We start from the raw sequence: 23,059 nt of genomic DNA on the forward strand, positions 1-23,059 counted from the left end.
CACACACACCATACACACCCCCACCACACTACCATCCCCCCACAGTACAAGGGTCCCTTCATTAGGCTACAGAAGAGAAAGACTATGCCGCAGCATCATTTCATAGCTGTCGCATCTTTGGAAAGCTCCTTTATTTCTCTAAGTTCCATTCTTTCCTGTACCAGTTTCATTGGCATGACTGCGTATAAGCAGTTTCCCTAAAAGGTGCCATTGGCAGAGCAGCACTCTGTGGTGCTGTTAAGAGCATCTTAGAAAGAAAAGGGCAGGCAGGATGTGGTGGAGCATGGCTTTAACCGGGCACTTGGGAGGCAGAGGCAAGCAGATCCCTGGGCGTTCCAGGTCAGGCAGGGACACATAATGAGACGCTGTCTTAATCACACAGGCAAGCAAGCACAAAGTAAGAATGTGCTGGGTCCTTGGGACGTGTTCATTCTCTCTCCTCCCTCCTGTTAGAAAGGGTCATGTCTGGAGGCTAGCCTCGTTCTCTTCATAGATCACTGTGGTATACTGAAGGGCAATACATTTTAAATGGATTTACTATGTGGAATCTGTGAAAGAGAATAGAAAGTTACATAATTTTAGAAGATGTCCCTTAGAACTCACGTTCCAGAGAATTAAGAAATTGTGTCTAGAAAGGCAGTGGTGGAGGTGTCACACACCTTTAATCCCAGCACTTGGGAGGTAAAGGCAGACAGATCTCTGTGAGTTCAAGGCCAACTTGGTCTACAGAGTGAGCAAGTTCCAGGATAGGCTCCAATGCTCCAGAGAAACTCTGTCTCAAAAAACAAGAAAGGAAGGAAGGAAGGATGGAAGGAAGGAAGGAAGGAAGGAAGGAAGGAAGGAAGGAAGGAAGGAAGGAAGGAAAAGAAAGAGAGGGGGAGGAAGAGAGGGAGAGAGAGAAGGAGAGAGGAAAAAAATGTGTCTAAGCATTTTATTTCTGTAAATCCAATCATCTTCATGTCAAAGTCAGTGACTAATGGAAGGCACTCCACAGTTTTACCATCGAGCAGCCCGAGGGCAGGCTGAACAGATTATGGAGAGCATGTTTTTCTGTGGGATTTTTAGTCTGCTATAGCCTTTCTTGACTTCACCCTTGTCACAAAGCTTCAAACATTCCCACATACACACACACTGAGGAAAATTCCCTGTACTACAGACGTTTGTTAACTAAAGATACCATGCGTTAATGAAATGACCTGGAAAGAGACTGAGCACTGAGAGTTGCATACGTTTTTACCTCTGTGCCACCACAGTGCTTGAACAGCGAAAGATAATGGGTGTGAAGATTTAAATAGATTCTGAAGCTAAATTAGGAAAAGTAAAGCACAAGAGGCTGGGGCTCGCCTCCATCGGAAAAGACTCCTAAGTAGACAAACCCATGCTTTATGAATCTTTAAGGAACTAAAAATGATACAAAACATAGTTAAGCAGTGCAGAGGTTTGAATGAGAATGCCCTCATAGGCTCATATGCCTGAGTCCTTGGTTCCCAGTTGGCAGAGCTGTTTGGGAAGGATTAGGAGGTGTGGCCTTGTTGGAGGACGTGTGTCACTGGGGGTGGACTTAAGGGTTTCAGTAGCCCATGCCATGTTCAGTTAGCTCTCTACTCATGGTTGTTGCCCCAGAATGTGAGTGGGTAGGGTGGGTGTGGGTGTGTACATATATGTGGTAGGGAGTGGAGGTGTGTACATATATGGGTAGGGTGGGTGTGGGTGTGTATGTATGTGTGGTAGGGTGGGTGTGTACATATGTGTGGTAGGTGGGTATGGGTGTGTATGCATATGTGGTAGGGTGTATGAGTGTGTACATATGTGTGGTAGGATGGGTGTGGGTGTGTACACATGTGCGGTAGGGTGGGTGTGTACATATGTGTGGTAGGGTGGGTGTGTACACATGTGTGGTAGGTGGGTGTGGGTGTGTACACGTGTGCAGTAGGGTGGTGTGGGTCCTTGAGAGGATGGGTTGTGTCTGGTGGTTCTGAGCTCAGCACAGATCTCAGGACCACAGCAGTTTCTCAGGATCTCCTGATTTCTGAGGATTTCCTCTGCCTCGAGGAGCCATAGTGGCCTTAGAGACAAGCAAAGACTGAACTACAGAAACAGCGAATGGAATCAAATATTTTTCACTGTTAGACTGAAAAATGGAGTATGCCTCCCACAAGTTATCATTCCATGAAGTGTACAGAATCTAGAGAAAGCTCCCTTTGTTCTTGGGTGGCGTTTATAGACAGACTTGACATCCAGCTATGGTTCTGTGGTAAGATAAGCATTCAGACTTGATGAGAGCATCACCATGTCACACACACCAGGCGGTCTCCAACAGAGACCTTTGTTCAGGAAGACACGTGGGCTGGAAAACAGCCCATTGGTGTCTTTTAGTCTTTTTGAACTTATAAGGTTAGAACCCAACAAAGTATTCTGTCGGGCGCGCCTTCAGCACTCTCCTGTTCTGGCCTGCCCCAGCTTGCAGAGGAAGGAGATCCCCAGGACACACAGAGCAGGCTCAGTGTAGACCAGGACTTCACAGATGCTAGTCATACCACACAAAGCAAGCCCATGGCGGCAGAGTGAATTTCCAAAGGTCCTTGTCTTAACTGGGGGAGGCCCTGGCTATGAAATCTGATGGAACAGAAGAATGAAATACAGCCAAAAATAAATAAATGAAAATGTTAAAAGGCTCTTTGGGGACAAAAGTGACTTAAACCTTTTAAAACCTTTTCTTTGTTTTTTTATTTTTATTTTTATTTTGAGATGGGGGTCTCACTATATCAACTTCTTCACCAGGAAGTTGCTATGGAGACCAGGCCAGCCTTCAACTCAGAACTTCGCCTGCCCCTGCTCCCCAAGTGCTACAATTAAAGGTCCAGAAACAAGCTAATTTTATTGGAGAGAATCTGAATAATATTCCATAGTAAGACCCTATTCTAATGTGTAAATTATAGTCAACAAGAACTGCCAAAAAAAGAAAAAGAGAAAAACAACAAAAGGAACTGGGGCCTCTGTGAGGAAGGAGTGGTGAGGCCCCACTCCACCACCGTGCTTTGGTCCCTTCTTCCGCCTCTCCTGGGATCCCACTTTATCTCGGCAGCCATGAGGTGTCTGAGTGCGACTGAGTAGGAGTCATGGCATTTCATTTGTATTTTAATAAATAAAGCTTGCCTGAAGATCAGAGAGTAAAACAGCCACACTGGTCAGCCTTACAGACCAGTGGTAACACACACCTTTAATCCCAGTAGATACAAAACCTGGGCGGTGCATGCCTTAAATCCCAGCCCTAGAGAGGATTATAAAATGGGAAGAGACAGCTTCCAGTAAGCCTCATTCAGAGATTCCTGAAGGCAAGATTTTGGACTGAGGTCGAGGCAAAAGCCAGTGACTGTTTTGCTTTTCTGGTCTTCAGATTGAACCCCAATTTCTCTCTCTGAGTTTTTATTAATCACGCTTCAACTAGGCGTGAGCCATACGCGGTTCTTAGTATCCTCTTTACTCCTTTTTCTTTCTTTACCCTCTTTTTTTCCCTTCCATCACTGATACCCCATCTCTCTCCCTTCCCATTTTTTTTCAGGGAAGGTCTCCTGTGTCTCAGAATGCCCTCAGTCTGGTGGTCTGGATTAGAATGGCCCCATAGGCGCATGTATTTGAATGCTGGGTCATCAGGAGTAGCACTATTGAGAAGGATTAGGAGGTGTGGCCTTGGTGGAGGACGTATGTGACTGTGAGCAGGTTTTGAGGTTTCAGAAGCCCGCACCAGGCCCAGTATTGCTCTCTGCCTGCCTATGGATCAGGATGAAGAACTGTCAGGTACTGCTCCAGCACCTGCCTGCACACCACCATGCTCCCCACCACAATGATAATGGACTAAGCCTCTGAAACTGTAAGCAAGCCCCAATGAAATGCTTTCCTCTTAAAGAGTTGCCATGGTCACGGTGTCTCTTCACAGCACTAGGACTGTGACTAAGACAACTTTGGATCTCCCTGCCTCCAACACCAGAGTCTGCCATCACAGCCTGGTTTATAGTGCTGGGGTCACACAGGTGAGGGCTCTGCCCACCCATCCTGTCCTCAGCACCCTGTAATAGACTTGCTGCTACTCTGAAAGCCACAGTGGCCCTATTGAAACCCATCTCACCCCCACAAAACTGAGCCCCAAAGTAACACCTCAGACTTATTATATATATATATATATATATATATATATATATATATATATATATATCCAGGCAAGCTTCAAGCTCCATCTACAATCCACCTATTAATATAACTTAATGAGGCAGAGGTAATAGGAATCCCATAACTGTAGGCAGGTGTTGTCTTCTGAGGGTGTCTGTTGCAATGGAGGCAGAAGGGAAGTGTAAGCCCCTAATCCAGCCTGGTGGGTCAGAAGCCTCCTCCACACCATAGCAATCTGTTTAGGTTTCTGAGAGACAGAACCTTGACATCTCGGGGGAAAGGGGAGGAAGACTGCCTGCCAGCCCCACAAACTACTCATCTACTCACAATGCACTTCCCCGAGCCGTCCAGGCAGCGATTTGAATGTCCATTGCAATTGCAGGGGACACATCTTCCCACGGGTGAGCTTTTGTTGTCCCGGTAGTATCCAGGGTGACAACCCTATTTTTCAAACAAAAATGTTTCATCAACGCAAAGAAAAGAGAAGAATTATTTCCTAAAGTTTGTCGCAGTTCTGACTGTGGAGAAGTCGGGGTTTCCAAACCTCTCCCCAGGTGCTGTGAAGATTTCTGATATCAGCCACCAGCCAGTTGGTTTGCTTTTCGGTAAGACTGTGCTGTGCTTTTGTGATGGTGGGAATGGGAAACAGAGAAAAGAGAAGTGGGCCATGGGCCCCTCTCACACACCAGTTGTTTTGAAGGGGTTGCGCATGTGGAAGGCTGGGAGTAAAGAGGAGTAGGCCTCCAGTTCCTTCTGGGGGTAAGCCAGACAACCCAAGTCCAGCTAATATCTCACCCCTCCCCATGTACGGGTTCAGACTCGTGGGAGGGAGTGGAAGGGACATAAAGATTCTTCAGTGGAGTCCACTTAATAATGGTACAATTACTGAAATCATTTCAGCAACACTCACTCCCCAGTGGTCAGCAGGGAGCCTGGATAGAAGGCAAGTGTTGAGTTCTCACATTCAAGACTGTCCACAAGAATTTGATCCATGTGAATACAGAGACCCAGCCCAAGAGTGTCTCTGGGTTTGGTCTTGTTTATATATATTTGGGTTTTGAGACAGGATTTCTTTGTGTAGCTCTGGCTGTCCTGGAACTCACTCTGTAGACCAGGCTGGCCTTGAACTCACAGATCCACCTGCTTCGGCCTCTACCTTTGCATGCTGGGATTAAAGGTGTGTGTCACCACTACCCGGTAAGAGTTAATATTTTTTTTCCCATGGACTTACATCTTGTTTAAAAGATTCTGTTAAGAACTTTCCAGCAGGCCTTTAATCTCAGCACTTGAAAGACAGAAGCAGGAGGATCTCTATGAGTTCCAGGCAAGTCAGTGCTACAGAGCAAAACCCTATCTCAAAAAAAAAAAGAAAAAAAAAATCCAACAAATGGCTATAAACCAGTGATTTGATTCTTACACACTCACTACAATCATGTGGAGTTCTGCCTGCCTTTAAAAAGCATTATAGGCAAGTATCTTGGCAGAGCCAGTCCATGCACAGCCCAACACTGGACATTTCTCCTTGTTTGTGGTTCTGGTGCCCTAGATCCTCGTCTTAAAGGACAAGGAAAAATTAATATCCCAACCCCACTGGTGGATGGCTGTAAACAGCATATACATCGATAAGACACAGAAATGACAGTCAAGGCAAAGCTGAAATAAACAAGCCGGTCTCACTGCCCGTGTCCACAAAGGGAAGAAGTGTGGGATCATGTGCTTCCCAGGGCGGGGGCCTCAAGGCTCCTGCCAGGATCTCCTTCCCAAATGACTGATGGCCAACAGATCATACAAACTGCACAACACAATTTCCAATATAACGCTCCTTTACGTGATTAGGAATCATGTTTAGGCAAAGGGATATAATACAATTTTTTTTTTTTTTTTACTTCAAGGCTCTATATGAACAGGCTTGTTTAAAGGAGAATGAAAGTATGAGAGGAACGTTCTGGGCTGATGGCTCAGCTGAGAGACATGCCTGAATGAAATCTTGTTGGGGACCATGTGACCATATCTACAGCAAATCAACTGAAGTCTTAACTGGTGGCTGCCTTACATACATCATGTCACTTGCTCAAAATAATTATATTTGGTAAGGAACAAATTATTCAAATGAATGAATAGGTCTTGTGAGTTGAAATCACCATATTTGGACAAAAGCTTTAATTGTACCTACTTTGGCAAAGAACAGTCTATCATGATCAAAAGCAAAATGAGCCACCTTAATGTGCTTTTAATTACAGGCAGGAAAAATGCTCTGCCCAAGTGCCAGGTCATGTGATTCGGAGAATTGTGACTCAACTGTAACCATTTCATGCCTCCACAAAGCGAACAACAGCATTTCACAGAAGCACAAAAATTCTATGAAAGACCGGAATGCCTGAGTCCTGAACTGCAACAAAGACGTGACAAAGCCGTATTTTTAAGGATAAAATCTCCAGTGACATTTTATATTATAGATGATACAATGCCCCATCCACTTTCTGGGTCAATTTCGTGAGCCACAGGCTCTATTTCTCTGTAAGTATGCATGCAGGGCATGTAAGGCGTGAGCAGAATTCATGAATGCTTCGTGCCTGGCAAATCACAGCATGTCCGCGAGGCACTGTACTAACTGATCGCTTTTCTCAGCCTTGCCTCTTTTTGTTCCTCATGTTTTACTTTGTGGGTAAGTTCTCTTCAAGTAAAACTTGCAAGTCTCCAGCAATAGACCCTTGTCCCAAGCTTGAGCTAGCTCCTACAGGGAGCTAATTAATGGTACACCAATATTCCACAGCATCCAAGCTCTCGGCTCTCCAGGCATTGCATGGTGGGCTGATGTTTATGGGGCTTGTGGTTAATAACTCAGAAGAACAATCAGTACAGCCCGGCAATAAACCCTGCCACTCACCGCAACCGGGAGGCTGCCTGCCCTTCCCCCCAGCCCTCCCATCTACTCCATACGTAACACCCTATCACAAAATGTCACCAAGCTGGACACACTTTCCCCATCCTGACCCAAAATTTAAAGGGGCATTACCTGACTGGGTCTGAGCTCCGTATAACTTGCTTGCAGATGGTTTTGACCTGGACGCTGAAGAAAGGCTACCCTTTGCTGCTCTGAACCATATCCCAGGCACTGGTCTAGAGCTGCCCCAAAGATCCACAGCCACGCTGTGCTCCAGGCTGACCACCTCACTCCAGGGGACATCCTGATCCCTGGGTGTCCTGCCTGGCTGCTCACAAAACTCTATACTCCTCCTCTTATACTGCCCTTCCTGCTCAGTGCCCGGGCCTGTCTGACTCAGGGAAAGAAGGCTGTCTGCGGCAGGGGCCCCACCTTTAAACTTCACACATGACTCAGCCTACACAGAGAGAAAAACACATAACCATTCCACAGGTAAGTACAGCCCTTGGTAATTCCTGTGAGACGGGGCAGACGTCACCTTCTACCCACCTGGCCCTGCAGACAGCCCCAGATGATTAGAAGCAGCTGTAAAGCCTGGCTGAGTTGCTGCAAAGCCACACCCTGACCACAGGGTGCTAATCTACACCTCTTTGCCTCGGGCTATCTAGTTTATATTTTAAATCACTTAAAAAAGAGATGGAAGGCATTGGGCTGACTGGAGACAACCTGTGAGCCAACTCACAAGAAAAGGAGTCTCCAGGATGCTATGTAAGGGAGATAGTTTCTGCTTTAAGCAGGGAAGTGAAGACATTTGCTAGTTCATGTACACAGAACATCATCGCTGTCTCCCACTAATTTTTCCAACACTGATTCTCGTTAGGAAAAGAACACATTGATGTATGGGTTGGGAGAGAAACAGTTTCATTCTGTAGTGCTTCCTAATAAAGTGAGGGTAACTTTAAACAACTCGGACCTGCTAAGAGGTGGAAAACAGGAGTGAGATTTTCCCTTTTGCATCCAGGGAATCCTTGGGATTTTCCTCCACTAGGGTGACAGGGAGACAGAAGGAGGCTCTGGCCCAGCTTACAGGAAAGGACAGACAAACACTGAGCCTTCCTACCTCTGATTTCTACATCCATGGAGCGCCCATGGTCTCCTTTGAATGCCAAGACAAGGTGCTGTCTTTGACACGTTTTGATTCCCTAAAGATCACCCAGGGGAAGATACACTTGGACATGGGTAGAGAGAGCCCCAGCTGTGCCTGCTGTATTGCTGGACAGCAGCCAGAAAAAGCCAGACACAGATGGCCCCCCCAGGAAATGAGGAATACCACGGCTGGGAAACTTTCCTACCTGACATGAGTCACCTGTGTAGTCAGGGGGACAGGCACACAGCTCCACAAGATGCGCTCTGGGTCCACTTCCTGTGTCGGAGGCCTCCTCCAGCCCCACCTCGCCCAGAGTAAGCCTCTGTGTCTCAGTGAAGTGGAGGCCCCGGATATACAGTCCTTCCAGCTGGGACAGCACAGTCATCAGCTCTTCCCGGGACACCGGGGCACCGTTGCTAGCGTGTCTGAAGTTTCCCTGCACAGCAAATGGAGAGGTTTCCTTAGGCAAGGTCACTTTCAGAGAGACAGGCCCTGGAATGGGTCATATCGAAGCCATTCAGACTGTGTAAGGAAAAAAGAGCCAAAGAAAACAAGATGGGTAGTCACACCAGGCTACTGCAGGGAAGAGGGTCTCCAAGACCAGCACCACGCCTTTGTAAATGTACTTCAATCTGGGAAAAAATAAAGTCAGTGACAAAGATGCAGAAGGAAAAGCAGCTCCACCAGGTAATATTAGCTCAACATGCACACCTAGGACAGCAAACAATCTTTTTTTGCACACATTTTGTTTTATTAATTTGCTGCTTTGTTTGTGTGCTTGGGGTTTTTGTTTTTGTTTTCTCTGAGACAGAGTCCAGTTAAGTAGCCTTGGCTGGCCTGGCACTCAGTATCCTTCTTCCTTAGCCTCCCAAGTGCCAAGATGACCAGTGTGAGAAACTTCATGACTCTTCATATCATCATTGCCTGTCCTGGTACTCATTCTGTAGACTAGGCTGGCCTCAAACTCACAGAGATTCATCTGTCTCTGTCTCCTGAGTGCTGGGATTAAAGGTGTGCACCACCATCGACCAGCTTGTAATTTTATTGTTTTAAAAAAAAATCTGGCACGAAATGTGCCATCATATTCATTTCATTTACAGATTCTGTAGCGCAATGGTCTGGGCTATGAGCACAACATTGCACAAGGCTGGAAAACTTGCTCATGGTTGGAAACAGAAACTCCAGGCAGACCCCTCTAGCCCTGAAAAAACACACCCTACTTTCAAAGACCTGGATTATTTTAGGGACCTCATATCAGTGGACTCACACTCTGTGTGCTTTTTTGTGACTGGGTACTTCTTATCAAGAAGTTATTTAGCAATGAATTTTCTGCTCATAGCTCAGATCACTGCACTAATTTTTTTGCACGTAATTTACCCTGTGTTTCTTTGCTTTGTAATTTTTCCACTGTATATGGTGTATATGTATAAGTGTATATATGTCAGAGCACACATGGAGTTCCGGGGACAGCTTGCAGGCGCCAGTCCTCTCCGCCATGTTGATTCCTGGTATCGAACTTGGGTCTTCAGGCTTGCTAGCAGATGTCTTCTCAGCATTCGTGTTACTGAGGGTCACTTGCATGTTCTCTGCATTTGTCTTCTGTATGTGAATCACAGTGCACTTGTGTGGTCCTCTTCTATCTATCCTATTTAGAGCTTGGGGATCTGGCACTGATATCTTAGTGACTCTCATCATGTTTGGGAAGTAATTGCTCCTTCAAATATTTACCTTTCTCTTTCTCATATTTCCATTATATACATTGGTACACTTGAGCTCCTCCAAGCTCGCATCTGCCTACAAAACCACAAAAACATCATACACCTTAAGGTACATTATATTCTAGATTATGCAGTGGGGGTTTTGCACTTTGGTCATAACAAAAAACCATATAGTAATTGGTTTACACTACGTAGTTTGTCATGGTCCTGAAGTTCCAAGTCCACATCCAGGTGCTGGCTGCATGAGCTCCTGGCGAGGCTCTCTTCCTGATTTGCAGATGACCATCATCATTGCATCTGCACAGGATGCAAGAAGGCAGCGCTCTGATGTGCTTTGTGTGCTGGCTTATTCGAAGTGTTTATCTGTGGCAGCCTGCATGTGCATGTATATGCAGGAACGTGTCTCTGGAGAGCAGAGGAGGGCACTGAACGCCCTACAGCAGGAGTTTCAGGAAGCTGTGAGCCAAACTCAGAGCCTCTGCAAAAGCAGCAATGCTCTTAACCATTGAACTTCTCTATCTCTCCAGCAGTAGAGAACATGAGCTTTCTGTTGCTCTGGGCATGAGAGATGGCTTAGTGGGTGAGAGATGGAGATGGGAGGATTCCTCAGGCTCGCTGGCCAGCCTACCTGGCAAGTTTCACGCCAAAGAGAAAGCTTGTCTTAGACAAAGGTGAAACAGCAGCTCAGGAACTACAGCTGAGGTTGTCCTCTGGTGCACCCCCCCCCCCATGCATGTGCACACACATACACACACACAGGATAGGGGAAGTATTTATAAAAGAGATAAACAAAAACATGTATGCATCAAACACTCAATGGTGCATTATATTCTAGATTATGTGGTGGGGGTTTCTCACTGTGTGTGTATGTGATGGTGTTTGTATGTAGGTCAGAGGACAAATTTTGGGAATCAGTTCTCTCCTTCTAGCACCTAAGTCCTAGGGATCAAACTCAGGTCAGGTTGGCATCAAGCATCTTTACCCATTTGTTTTGTTTGTTTGCTTGTTTTTATAAACTATACCACCCCACCCTCTGTGTGTGTGTGATTTCTCTCTCTCTCTCATTATATTTATGCGTCTCTGTATAAATGCAATCTGTATTCTTACAATATTCTTAAGTGAAAACCTTGACTTAACTAAAACACAGAACAAAAAGATCACCAAAGACCTTTTTCTGGTATTTTACCTCAACCATTTGTACCCTTCCATGATGCAGCTTGTCTGGCCTTGGGTCACTGGATTCCGTGTGGATGATGGATATGTGCTGACCCTGTTTAAAGGAAGCAGGCATGCATTAGTGCCTTAGTTGGGATATATTGATGTTAGAACAGATTTCTGTGTGTATCTACATTGTATGAGACACCTGGCCCTAAACAGTTCAGAACTGGCTGGGTTAGTGACCTGCACACAAGTGAATAGTGGCTATTTTGTTATGTTTTCACACATATGAAAACTACCTTGACCAAAAGGGATTTTAAAATATGAAGAAAGAATAAGAGATGGAGAGATAGGTCGGTAGTTAGGATCACTGGCTGTTCTTCCAGAGGACCTGAGTTCAATTCCCAGTATCCTCTTAGAGGTTCACGACATCTATTATCTGGTCTCAGGGGATCTGCTGCACAGATCCAGTGCATAGACAAACATGCAGATGAAACACTCACACACATTAAATAAAATGCTTTCAAAAATGGAGAAAAGTATTCACTTTAACCATCCTTTGTAATAAATGTGGGAAGTGCGTTTCATTGCTGCCAATATGATATGCTTTGGTGGCAACTTCCTGGAGAGTGGTGGAGGAAGGGTTAACAGAGCCTGGCTCTGCAACTACTATGCTCAGCACACTGAAGAAGAGGAACTTATAGATGAAGGCATGGGCCCAGGGCTCCGGCCCTGCCTGTGGTCGGGCCACCTTCTCTCTAGGTGCCTCTTGGGGGCTTTCTTAGGACTGCACGGGCATGTCCGTGCCCTGCATTAACAGCTCCACCCAAGTCACACATCACAGCCCAGCTGTTCTGTGTCAGCTCCAAACCTGCAGGCAGCCCATTCGTGAGAGCAGAACATTATCTAGGATCTCAGATCACTTCAAACCTTAATCTAAGGAACATGCCCCAAAGGCCCTTAATTACAGAGGTTTAAAATACAACAACAAAGAAAAATTCCTGTGAACCTAAATGATTTCCATGTCTGAAGTTAAAATCAAGGGGGGATTTTGATCATTACCTCCCAGAGAATTCCAAGAGTGTGCAATTAAGTCCTCTGCAGTAGAGATTGCATGCAGGAGTAGCTGCAGCTAGGAGCTGTGCTGCAGAAAGCAAAGCTGAAACCCTGCGTTCCTACGGGGACAGGACTTTTATCACATAGCAGCTTTCCTTACGCAACTCTCAAGTCTTTGTTGCTCCATTTGCACTACACTCTGCTAAAGTTCCTTTGAGTTTTTACCACAATTCAATACATTTGTTTTCTGGACAAAGCAAAAGATGGCTGAGCAGGGCTTGCACACAAAGATCTACCAAGCACACGGGGCCTTTGCCATGAAGATGTGTGTGAGGCTTGCTGGCCCATTCACAGTACACGGTGCAAAGAAACCTTCCTGGAAGCTGGAGTTGCCAGCACCCATAGCATCTAAGGCAGAAATGGAGGTGGGGATGGAGCTCATAGCAGGTGCTGGGTTACATCTCCAGCATCCCCCTTCCAAGGTAAGCAAAGGCAGACTTAGCTTCAGGCTAGGGCTCCTGAACCCATATTCCAAGGATTTGTCCTGTATTCCAGGGGTGCCATGAAGAATGAACTCAAAATCATTTTTGAGACTAACTTGAAAGATAAAACCATAATAAAACACGAGCCGGTTTCAAAGATGAAATACAGATCCATTGGGAGGGGAGAGGGGAAGCTCTTTGGGCAGGAGTGTTATGTACTCTAAACTTCATGTCAGTGTCTTCAAATCACAAATGAGCCTAACATTCTGCACAACCCTGGTTATGGGCACAGCCCTGGTTATGGGCACGGCTTCCCACTGCTCGGCCCACACCCTAGTACCTACAGTAAGCTGTACATCCGGCCGCTTTTCCAAAGGAACCATGTCGCCAGGTAAGCCAAAGGACTTGGCTTGGTAGGTGAGGTAGCCGCCATATGAGGAAACCTGAAATTGAATGAACAGTATCAATAGCACTGAAAATGACCAGGCTGACACTAACCCAGTTGTCTGGAAAGACGAACGTCTGCAAAGACGCTCTCGGAAGGATGGGACTAATGCTGCCTTCATCGCCTGCTTATGTCATTTTCAGAATCCTGAAAACCATTAACACAAACGTGTTTATAGGTGGGAATGTACTTTTATTAAAAAGAAAAAGTAACAACCATAACAAACAAGATATTTTCCCTTCCAAGATGACTAAATAAAAAGTTTGCTTAATCCAAAGAGATTCCAAGAATTCTATTATTAACTGGAAGAAATTGGTTTACCAGTTGCAAAATAAACCTCTGAAAATAAATTTTAAAAAAATCCCTTGAAAGCAGATGGTGACTATTCCCTATGCTGTTATAAATTTTGCTGGAGAGAGAATCCATGATCACCTGCTACCTCAGAGACACAGACTGGACCAGCACAGTGTGACCTTGGTGGTAATGTGGCAGTAAATGGTCATAGTTTTCTGTTAACTGGGTCTCCTCTGCTCCTGGTCTACCCCTTTTGAAATCAGCTAGGAACGAGGGACTGAGGAGAGTCTGTCAGCAGCAGCATCTCAGCTGAGAACAAAACGCTGCTCTAGGGGAGAGCAGGAGAGAATCTCTGGGGCCTTAGCCATGGAGGCTTCTGCTAGGACCTTCCCCCTGATAAAGCTTCCCAGAGCTGTGTTCTCAGGGCCTGGAAGCATTTCCATGAGACACGTAGGCTCATCTAATTGATTTTAATCACCGTCTTTTTGATAGGCCAAGGGTGGATTTTAAAATATGAACATAAATTCTGAAAGTCTTCTCTAGAGTTGTGGTGGTTTGAATTAGGAATGTTCATCATGGGCTCAGGTATTTGGATAATTGGTTCTCTACTGTGGTGCGGTAGGGTGATTGTGGAAATTTTAGGAGGCGTAGCTTCGCTGCAGAAAACATCGCTATCCTTTCTTCTAGATGTTGCATGATGTTTTATTACAGTAACGGAAAGGAAACTCACACAGGAGAGTTTCATTGTCCTTGCCTTGAGTGTGGGCTCAATTCAGTGACTCATTTCTAATAAGTTAATGAGCAGAATAAAGCAGAAATGAGATTTCATCTTTTCCAAAGTTGAATTTTAAGATTTTATGACTTCTGTCTTGAGTTCTTTCATTAATTATTGCTATCATTCTTCTTCCTCAGTTTGCAGAAACCAGCCAACATGCCATGAGGGTCCATGAACAGTCCAGGATGATCTCACGCCATGAGGCTCTGTGGGCAGTCCAGGACGGTCTAACATGATGAGTATCTGAAGCTTCCAGCCAGATTTAGCAAGGCACAGAACCCTTCTAGCTCCATGGTAGTGGCCTTAGCAACTGACTCTTCTAGTTCCAAGATGACTAGCCCTGGCTAATATCTGACCACAACACCAAGGAAACTCTGTGCCATTGTCTCCTGGATCTCCAGTCCACAGAAACTGCAGTCACTTGTCCCCTTAGGTGGCTGTGCAGTACAGATAGCCAATGCATGAGAAAAGCGGAGGCTAGTGGTTGATGGAGGTGTGGGTCAGGTGGAAGAGCAATTCTGGGCATATGAAAATGTCAAAGTTCATAGTTCTTCATCCAGAATTAGAGATCTGGAGCCAACAGCGAGTTAACGACCACTGAGCTAACTTACAGACATTGAGTTAATTCCTCAATGACTGCTAATTTCATCAATTTTGCCTACATAATGGAATCTCTGTAAACACCTTGTTGTTTATTTAAGCCATGCACGATATGAAATTATGACATCCTGTGAGCTGTGAAATCCTCCCTTTCTACCATCTTCTCTTATGACAGACTTGCAGCCTATGCCACCTGACCGTGTTTCTACACAGGGACTGGACTCATCGTGGCCAGGCTCTGTCACACAGTGTGTGCTACTCACTGACGAGATCCTGGAGGAGTGTCATTAAATACACTTGGTCCTGCTTGTGAGAGTCTAACTGCCATGGTGCCTCTGCTTCTTTTAATAACTCTGTGAGTCACTTCTCATTCTCCTGACAAGGAGCCTTTCTGCTGTAAAACAAAGACTCCTCGGCAGAGCGTCTAAAGGCACCTGGCTCATTTGCAACAGCTATTATTTAAATGGTTTTATATTTCCCCAGAGGAGAGTTCCTTGGCAGGAAGCACAAATCGAGAAAACCATCATGCACGGCTTCCTTTCCTGGGAACTTGTGTAAGCGGGACACACACGTGGGGTACCTTTGCCACCCTCTGTGTGGCAGGAGGCAGGGCATCTCCGTTGACGTTGCCTAACTTGTAAACGTTAACCACCCAACCTCCCAGATCTCTAGGACATGATAATTATGCAGTGATAGCTGAGACCACAGAGGGCTCAGAAGGACATCAGACTACCGTTACCTTGTCACCTAGGTAGGAGGGAGGTGACACCCAGGATGCACTGTGGACTGATGATGGCAGCTCCTGCAGATCTGCAACCATGCTGTTGCTGCCGGGGTTGAAGGACACAGGGACATCAACTCCGTCTGCTGTCTCGAGACGCCAGCCCATCATGTCTACAAGCTAGAGCACAGTAATTGTGGCTTTTAGAGTGGTGGCTGCATCATCATCACTGAAAGACTCACACAATGACCACCTAGCTGCAAAACCTTCCTTTATGTATCTTTTTAAAATGCTATCTATTAAACTTGTGTAGTGTGGAGTTTATCAGTGAGTCATACCCCAGCCCCAACCATCTCACCTTGAGTCTGCCCACACTGGCAGTCCTTCCACAAACCAGTCCACCCTCCACTCAGCAAGCAGTAAAATATGCAAAGCAATATTACACAGAAACAGTACACATGATGCTACTGGCTCGTGGACTAATGAAGTTGATAAAATCTTAGTTTTATAAAGTTAATTTCAGAAGTAGACAGAGAGGGAGACAGCTCAGCAGGAAAGTACTTATCTCACAAGCACGAGAACCTGAGTTTGATCTCCAAGAAGCCACAGAAAAAGCTAGGTGGGGTGGCACACACATGCAGTCTCAGTGCTTGGGAAGTGAAGGCAGGGGGATGCCAGTCAGTCTAGCCAAGGCAAGATCCAGGTTCACTTAGGGGTTACCTCAGAGGTGGAAGTGGAGAACAAGAAGACACTTGACATTAATCTCTGGCTTCAACATGCATAGGTATACACCCTTCCATGTGGTAAAACATTTGAGAAAGAAATTTAAAAATGAAGAATTTAAGAAGAGAATGAAGACTGTGTTATTACCACCATAAAATATTTTATAGGGCTGGAGGGATAGTAGAGACTAAAATGCACGTCACACACACACAAGGTCCAGACTTTGAATCCCCAGAACCCATGTAAAGGCTGGGCCAGCAGGGCAGCTCACCTGCAGTCTCAACCCCCAGGAGGCAGACACGACTGTCCCAGAGCAAGCTGGCTGGCTGGAGCAGCAGAACTGGCAAGCTCTGGTGTCAGAGAGAGCCCACCTCAGAATGCATGGCGAACCGTGACAAGGGAAGCCATCCAACATGAGCATCTGGCCTGCACATAACACATGTCCAAGCATATCCACACGAACCCAGGCATGTGCAAACACACGCCCTCCATGCCTTGACTCCCCTAGCTAGCCTCAGAGTGGGAACTGGTGACCACAAAGAGCAGCAGATGTGTAGAAGGGCAGAACTTTCAGCCCATCCCTAGTCTTCCCACAGGTCAATTACCAGTTATGATAATAACCAATAGCCATTGACTTAATCAATCATATCTACATAATGGGAGCTCTATGAAGACAATGAATGATATTTTTGGAGAGCTCCTCAGTGCTGGGAGGGCTCAAGGGAGTGGCATATCAGAACTTCGTGGAGACGGAAAGTTAGTGTGCTCGTGAACCTTCTGACGCTCACCCTGTAGATTTCTCTATCCAGATGTCTGTCTTGATATCTGTCATATCCTTTACAATACAACAAATTCTATTCATTGACTGAGTATTTTCTAGGCATCTTCTATGTCCCAATTCCTGTCCTAGGCCCTGGTATATGTTAAGGAGTTCACATTCCACTTATGGAGAAAGGAAAGACAGTAATTTTTAAAGTTAAAGGTATAATATGTTACAAAGTGTTAAACGCTATGGAGAAGTCAAGGGCAACGAAACAGATGCTGACCAGGATTATCTATTTCCAGGGAGAGGTGGGAGAAAGCATTCTGAGCATGTGACATCTGATCAAAGACCTGAATAATCTGAGACACATTCATGATGTCATCTACAGAGACAGTGCTGCAGGCCAAGGAGCAGCGAGGTTAGGAATACTGACCAAGAACCCAAACTCTAATCCCTCACACACCTTAGATCTTCGCTTGTGTGAGCTTTGACAGTCAGTAGTCACTCCAAAACAGAAGCACATGGTGCAACCCTTTGGACTGGCAGGGTTTAAGTAGAATGATCCTTTGCGACATACTTGGCATTCTGGGCCTTCCACGTTTTCCTGTTGAAACAAAACATGAAGAATGAGTCCTGTAAGACACCCCAGCATCGGGAGACACAGAGACAGAACTGTGGGACTGTAAGACACTCTAGTATCAGGAGACACAGAGACAGCACTGTGAACTGTGGGGCTGTAAGACACTCTAGCATAAGGAGACACAGAGACAGCACTGTGAACTGTGGGGCTGTAAGACACTCTTTGGGACCTGTGGCAGGGAAGATAGCCTTGGGTCCTCATCCAAGAACAAATTACAAGGAAGATATGAACCTCCTGATGCTATAGAAAACAGTTCATGTTGATTTTTCTAAAAGCATTTATCCTTATTAACAGATTGTCATAGGGAGAGGGATGGGGGCTGTAGCCTTTCTAGAAGATAAGAAAGATCTTTCCTTCATTACGCCTATGAAGGAAGAGGGTAAGTACAAAAAGCTACATAGATTACAGAGATCATCACAGGTCCGTTCCCTGGGAGAACTCCCAAGCATTACAGGACTTGCTTTACCTTGCACACGCAAGCCCCAGTCCCTGGGTCACACACGTTGGGCTCAGTCCCATCTCTGTGACAACTGCAGGGGACACACTCAGGAAAGTGGTGGAAGCCAGGAGCACATCTGTCACACTGCTGCCCTGTGATTCTAGGCTTGCACCTGCACAGGAAGAAAGGAAACAACTCCCATCACTGCTCTGCGCATGACTCTAAAAGGTCTCCCTGCCTCATGATAAGATAGTGGCTGAAAGACACCAATCACACAGACACAGGCTGAGTGTGGCTGCTGACACCCACAGAAAGCCAGTGAAGATGCCACCATGGATGGCCTGTGACCCCTGGATCAGAGTCCTTGCTAAGGGTTGGAGGTGCAGAGATGTGTAACACCACTCCCCCAAAGCCCACAAGTAGAAACGGGAACAGTACACATGGGGTCCACCCTAGAAGAGCTACCAGTTTCCCTGGGGGAGCTAACACCTGGGCTGATCTTAAATGCTGTAGTGCTGGTGTTTCAGACAGAATGAACACAGTAAGAACACCAGTGAGTATGTTCACGAAGCACATGACTGGTGACACTAGAACTGAAGCCCAAGAGGAGATTGTCAAACCTCAGGTCTGTCAAGTTAGCTGAGAGTTCAGCTGTGCCAAGGAAGGACTGGTCCCCGTCCTGTTCACCACAGTTCAGTGGTTAAGAACTGTGTACCAAAGGCAAACTGCTTGGGGTTCTAACCCAGGCCTCAGATATGAAACGTGTTATCTTTACAAGTAGCTGGATGCTCGCTACTCTGCAACAATCAAGTTCCAGTGCTGTATATCCTTTAAGGCTACTCCTAAGTCAGGATGGCTTGATGAGGCGCCTAAGGAGGGGAGGATGTGGCTGGACCATGTGCACGGTGGAGCCAAGGAAAAGAGTTCCAATCAAAGGCTGCCAGGTCATAAGCTAGCTTCGGGAAGAGGATTTAGGGTGGGCATGAGAACGGTTTCTAAAGTGTTTTGAGTGGAGGTTTCTGGGACTTGCATCTTCCGTGAGGTGGGGGAAGAAGAAAAGATTAAGAGTCCTAGGTTTCCAGCTCAGTATACGATGGATCCCAGACCCCACGGAGGCCAAGGAGAAAAGGAATCAGTGAGTAGGAGCCTGTGGGCAGGAAGTAGCCAAGGGAAGCAGATGGCAAGAGGAGCCATTTGGGGCAAGTCCAGAAGAGAGGGACCATGAGAGCCTGAGTCAGTCACCAATAAATGCAGCTGATGCATGGGGTGAGCAAGAAAAGGTCGATCAGAGGGACAGGACCCTGAGCCTCACCATATAGGGGAAAGAAGGGGGGACTCACCTATAGGGGACAGGAGAAGGGGGGACTCACCATATAGGGGACAGAGGAAGGGGTGAGCGAGCTGTGTGATCCGTCCCTCGTCCCATACCTAAGTGAGAGCAGCTGCTTTTTAATCAAACATCTGCTTGTAATCACAGAAAGGGTTTCTGTTAATAGTGAGAATGCAGGCAAGCAGCTTAAACTCTAGCGCTATGTATGTGCAGCTCACTGTGCAGGGGGCCCGAGAAAACTCACCCCCTTTACAATCAGTTTTCACACATCTGCGGAAATGGATTGTTGCATTGAATAAGACACTGTGTGAGACCCTCAGGAATGCGCCTTGCACACACTGGCATGTCTCTGTGATGATTCTTGCTTAACCCTGGCCTAGAGGAGCACATGGCCCAGTGGGAAGTGAGTTGCATCTAAAATCACACAGGAGGAATTCATAAACGTTCTGCTAGAAGTAATCACTCTAGTGCAGGGCATCAGAAATTTTGAAAGGGATCAGGGATATACCAGAGAAGCTGGATAAGTTATGAACCACCTCACTCTCCCCTCAACTCCACACAACCCTATATACACATACATACAAACTACACACACACACCCTATACACTCATATCCTACATACACACACTCCACACACACACACACACACACACACACACACACACCTAGCTTTCACTATCAGAAGGCTTCTGGAACTGGGTTAATAATACCCAATCTAATCTCATGAAATTTAAACTAAATTCAATCAGATAGCCAAGAAAAAAATCTAGAGCCTGTTTTCAGAACCTGATCTGTTTCTGAAGAGGAATCAATATAAAATGGAAAATATAAAACCTGTTGGCCCAGAGAGGCAAAGAACAGAAAACTCCATGTAGCAGTTACCACTGCATAACTGTGTCCAAAATACCTGACAGAGATGACTTATAGGAGTGAACCCCTGTTTGACTCACGGTTCCAGAGGGTTCATCTGTCATGGCAGAGAAGACACAGCACAGCAACTTAGTGCATGGAGGTTGGGGGCGCTGTTCACACTGTGGCAGGCAAGAAGCAGAAGGCAAGACAGGGACAGAGCCTAAGAACACCCAGGCAGTCTCTCCCTGTGTCCCAGTTCCTAGAGGTTCCACTAGCTGGGGACCAAGAGCTTAAAATGCCGACCTGTGGGGTCATTTCAGATTCAAACCATAGCATGCATATATGGAAGATCAGAAAGAGGACTTTGGAGAGGATCTGACTTAGGTGCCATGGGGCCTTCCTCCCTTGGTGCGGTAGAGAAGAAAGGGACACTGGGGAGAGGAACAGTGCTACTGTTAGGGAATAATACCTTGTCCTAAGGTTCAGGATGTTTCTTTCAGCAAACATGCAGGGGTTTGGCCCAAGGCAGCATTAGCTGAATGATGGTGCCAATTGTCTAGCAAATGCCTTCAGTCTCAGATTAGACGTAGTTGAATATTTCTGAACAAGAAAGCAGTGAACTTGTGGCCAAACATTATGCAGCAGAACGCATGCTTGTGTGGGCACTTGCAGCATCCAGAAACCACACCCAGGATGCTGGATTGAATTCCATCCTCTTGGTTGCCATCACAGTTTCTTCTCCTGTTGCTAAGATAGACACCTCCATGAAAGCAACTTACGGGACAAAGTGTTTACTCTGGCTTACAGTGAGAAGGGAATCATAAGACATGGCTTCAGACATGGTGTCGTGGCAGCAGGAGGGGAAGGCTGGCCGGACATATGGCATCCTCACTCAGTAGCCTCAAGAGACATGGGGTTGGGTTATGAAGCCTACCTCCAAGGACTACCTCCATCAACCCACTTCTTTCAGTGAAGCTCAGTCTCCTAAAGAATCAACACCTTCCCAAACAAGTGTGCAAACAAGTACAGGGGACACTTCATATTCAAACAACAATTTCAGATACTCGGGGACAATCATGTTCCTACAACAGGGTCCTATGGAAGAAGAAGGCATGCTGTTGGAAGCACAGCTGCTGTAGTCTCAGTCTGTTGACAAAGGAAGGCATGGATGCCTGTTACAGCTTAGGCAGTCAGACAAGACAGAAGGGAAACTAAAGTGGTCTCTCTCTCCCTGTTGCCTCCAGAGCCCTTGTGAACTGATGACATGGGAGGGGATGATGGGAGACCACATCTATCACCCTGGACCTAGCTCTCAGCTGAAAAGACACAAGGCAGCTGAGAGCACAAGAATGGAGAAGAAAATACAAATAGGGAGTTGTGGCCTTGGAACTGTTCTCAGCCCAGCCCAGATGGGGATGACAAGTCCGGTTAAGCAGAACCTGAAGAATATAGAATCTATACTCCAGAGGAATTCAGTGTTTGGATCCTGTGTAGCATCAAGTAACCACAGGAATCTGGTGATGTCATGACAACCAGGAAGAAAAAAGAAACACCCACTCCAGGATCTGGCTGAATATCTTCTAAAGCAACCTGAGTCAGGTTGACCTTACACCTGTCTCCGAGGAGACCAGAGACAGGAGGGCTGCACTGGCTTCTGCCACCTGGAGAAACGGCAGGGCCACTCTCGGGATGCTGGTCTATGAAGTCATCTCTGAGACACTCGGCTGGGGGCCCAACATTATGTAATAATATCTGCCCACATGCGTGCGTGGGTGCCTGCAAGCATCTCATAAGAACTGGTCCAGATGCACTGGAGAGAACATTGTCTTTCTGTTATTAAATACTGCAGTTCCTATCATCTGATGGTCACGTCAAAGGCCAGTTTCAACCTCCAGTCCAAGGTCTACCATGTCATTCATTCCCTCACTGGAGAATTACTGATGGCTTCTACATGTCACATCTCTGTGTCGGGGACCTGGAGGGAGCGAGGCTGAACAAACCAGTCTTGACATCAGCACAGTTTCACTGAAGACATGGAGATGTAAGAAATTAAGTAATAGTGTAAGAGATAGGATGACTAAATATTAAGTTTGCTTGTATTAAAAAAAATGGTGGCACTATCTCTGTGACTTGTGGGTCTCATTCTTCCTGTGAGTTTTCAGTTTGCAACACAAACTCTTTGAAGGAGACGAATAATCTGAAGGTAGCAGATGAGGGACAGAGATGATGGCCAAACAGCCAGAATCAAGCCACGTGCCCATCAGTGGATGAATGGGCAGAGAAAATACTGAGAGGAATACTACCCAGCTATGAAGCCCTGCCGTCTGTACAATACCATGGTCAGAAGGGAATTGTGCTAGGTGAAGCAAGCCATGCATGCAAGTCAAATATGCCATGATCTTACTTACAGATGGAACTTAAAATTGTAGAGTCCAAAGAAGTTGAATGTGGAATAGTGATTACTAGAGGCTGTAGAGGGCAGAGAGAAGGAAGGGCTGAGAAAAGCATAGTCAACAGGCAAAATGCTAGTTATATAAGGAGAAAAAGATGGTGTTTTGCTCAAAGCAACCAGAAGAGAAAAAACCGTGAACATACTTACTGTAAGTACCGGTCTCTGGCCTCCATCTTTGGAGGCCCTGCCCCTGTGCCCGCCAAACCTTGACCCCTCCCCTGAGGAGGGGCAAGGTAGCCTGCCAAAACCTTGACCACTCAGCCAGTCTATTTAAACTGCTCCCTGGAAAGTCCCTTCATGGTCTCTGTGGTGTCTTCTCCCCACCACCCCATGGTGGCTTCACAGCTTCCCGGTTTCCCTCTGGGCCACCCGAGAGCGCAGGAATCCCATTAAACCTGGATATCCTTTAATT

At 46.2% G+C, this 23,059-nt stretch overlaps 1 protein-coding gene across 1 annotated transcript in view; it reads right to left on the reverse strand.

The window, feature by feature from the left end:
- The window catches only part of Lama3 (laminin subunit alpha 3), a 214,227-nt gene that overhangs the window by 63,230 nt on the left and 127,938 nt on the right, over positions 1-23,059 (reverse strand). Inside the window, exons 33-39 of the mRNA XM_057789086.1 lie at positions 18,040-18,184; positions 17,397-17,537; positions 15,466-15,627; positions 12,957-13,055; positions 11,103-11,186; positions 8,404-8,634; positions 4,495-4,608 (exon numbers count right to left, since the gene is read on the reverse strand). Of these exons, the coding sequence (XP_057645069.1) occupies positions 4,495-4,608; positions 8,404-8,634; positions 11,103-11,186; positions 12,957-13,055; positions 15,466-15,627; positions 17,397-17,537; positions 18,040-18,184 (976 nt within the window). The remainder of the gene's footprint in view (positions 1-4,494; positions 4,609-8,403; positions 8,635-11,102; positions 11,187-12,956; positions 13,056-15,465; positions 15,628-17,396; positions 17,538-18,039; positions 18,185-23,059) is intronic.

The sequence above is a fragment of the Chionomys nivalis genome, chromosome 14 (genome assembly GCF_950005125.1).
Source record: "Chionomys nivalis chromosome 14, mChiNiv1.1, whole genome shotgun sequence".
Taxonomy (NCBI): domain Eukaryota; kingdom Metazoa; phylum Chordata; class Mammalia; order Rodentia; family Cricetidae; genus Chionomys; species Chionomys nivalis.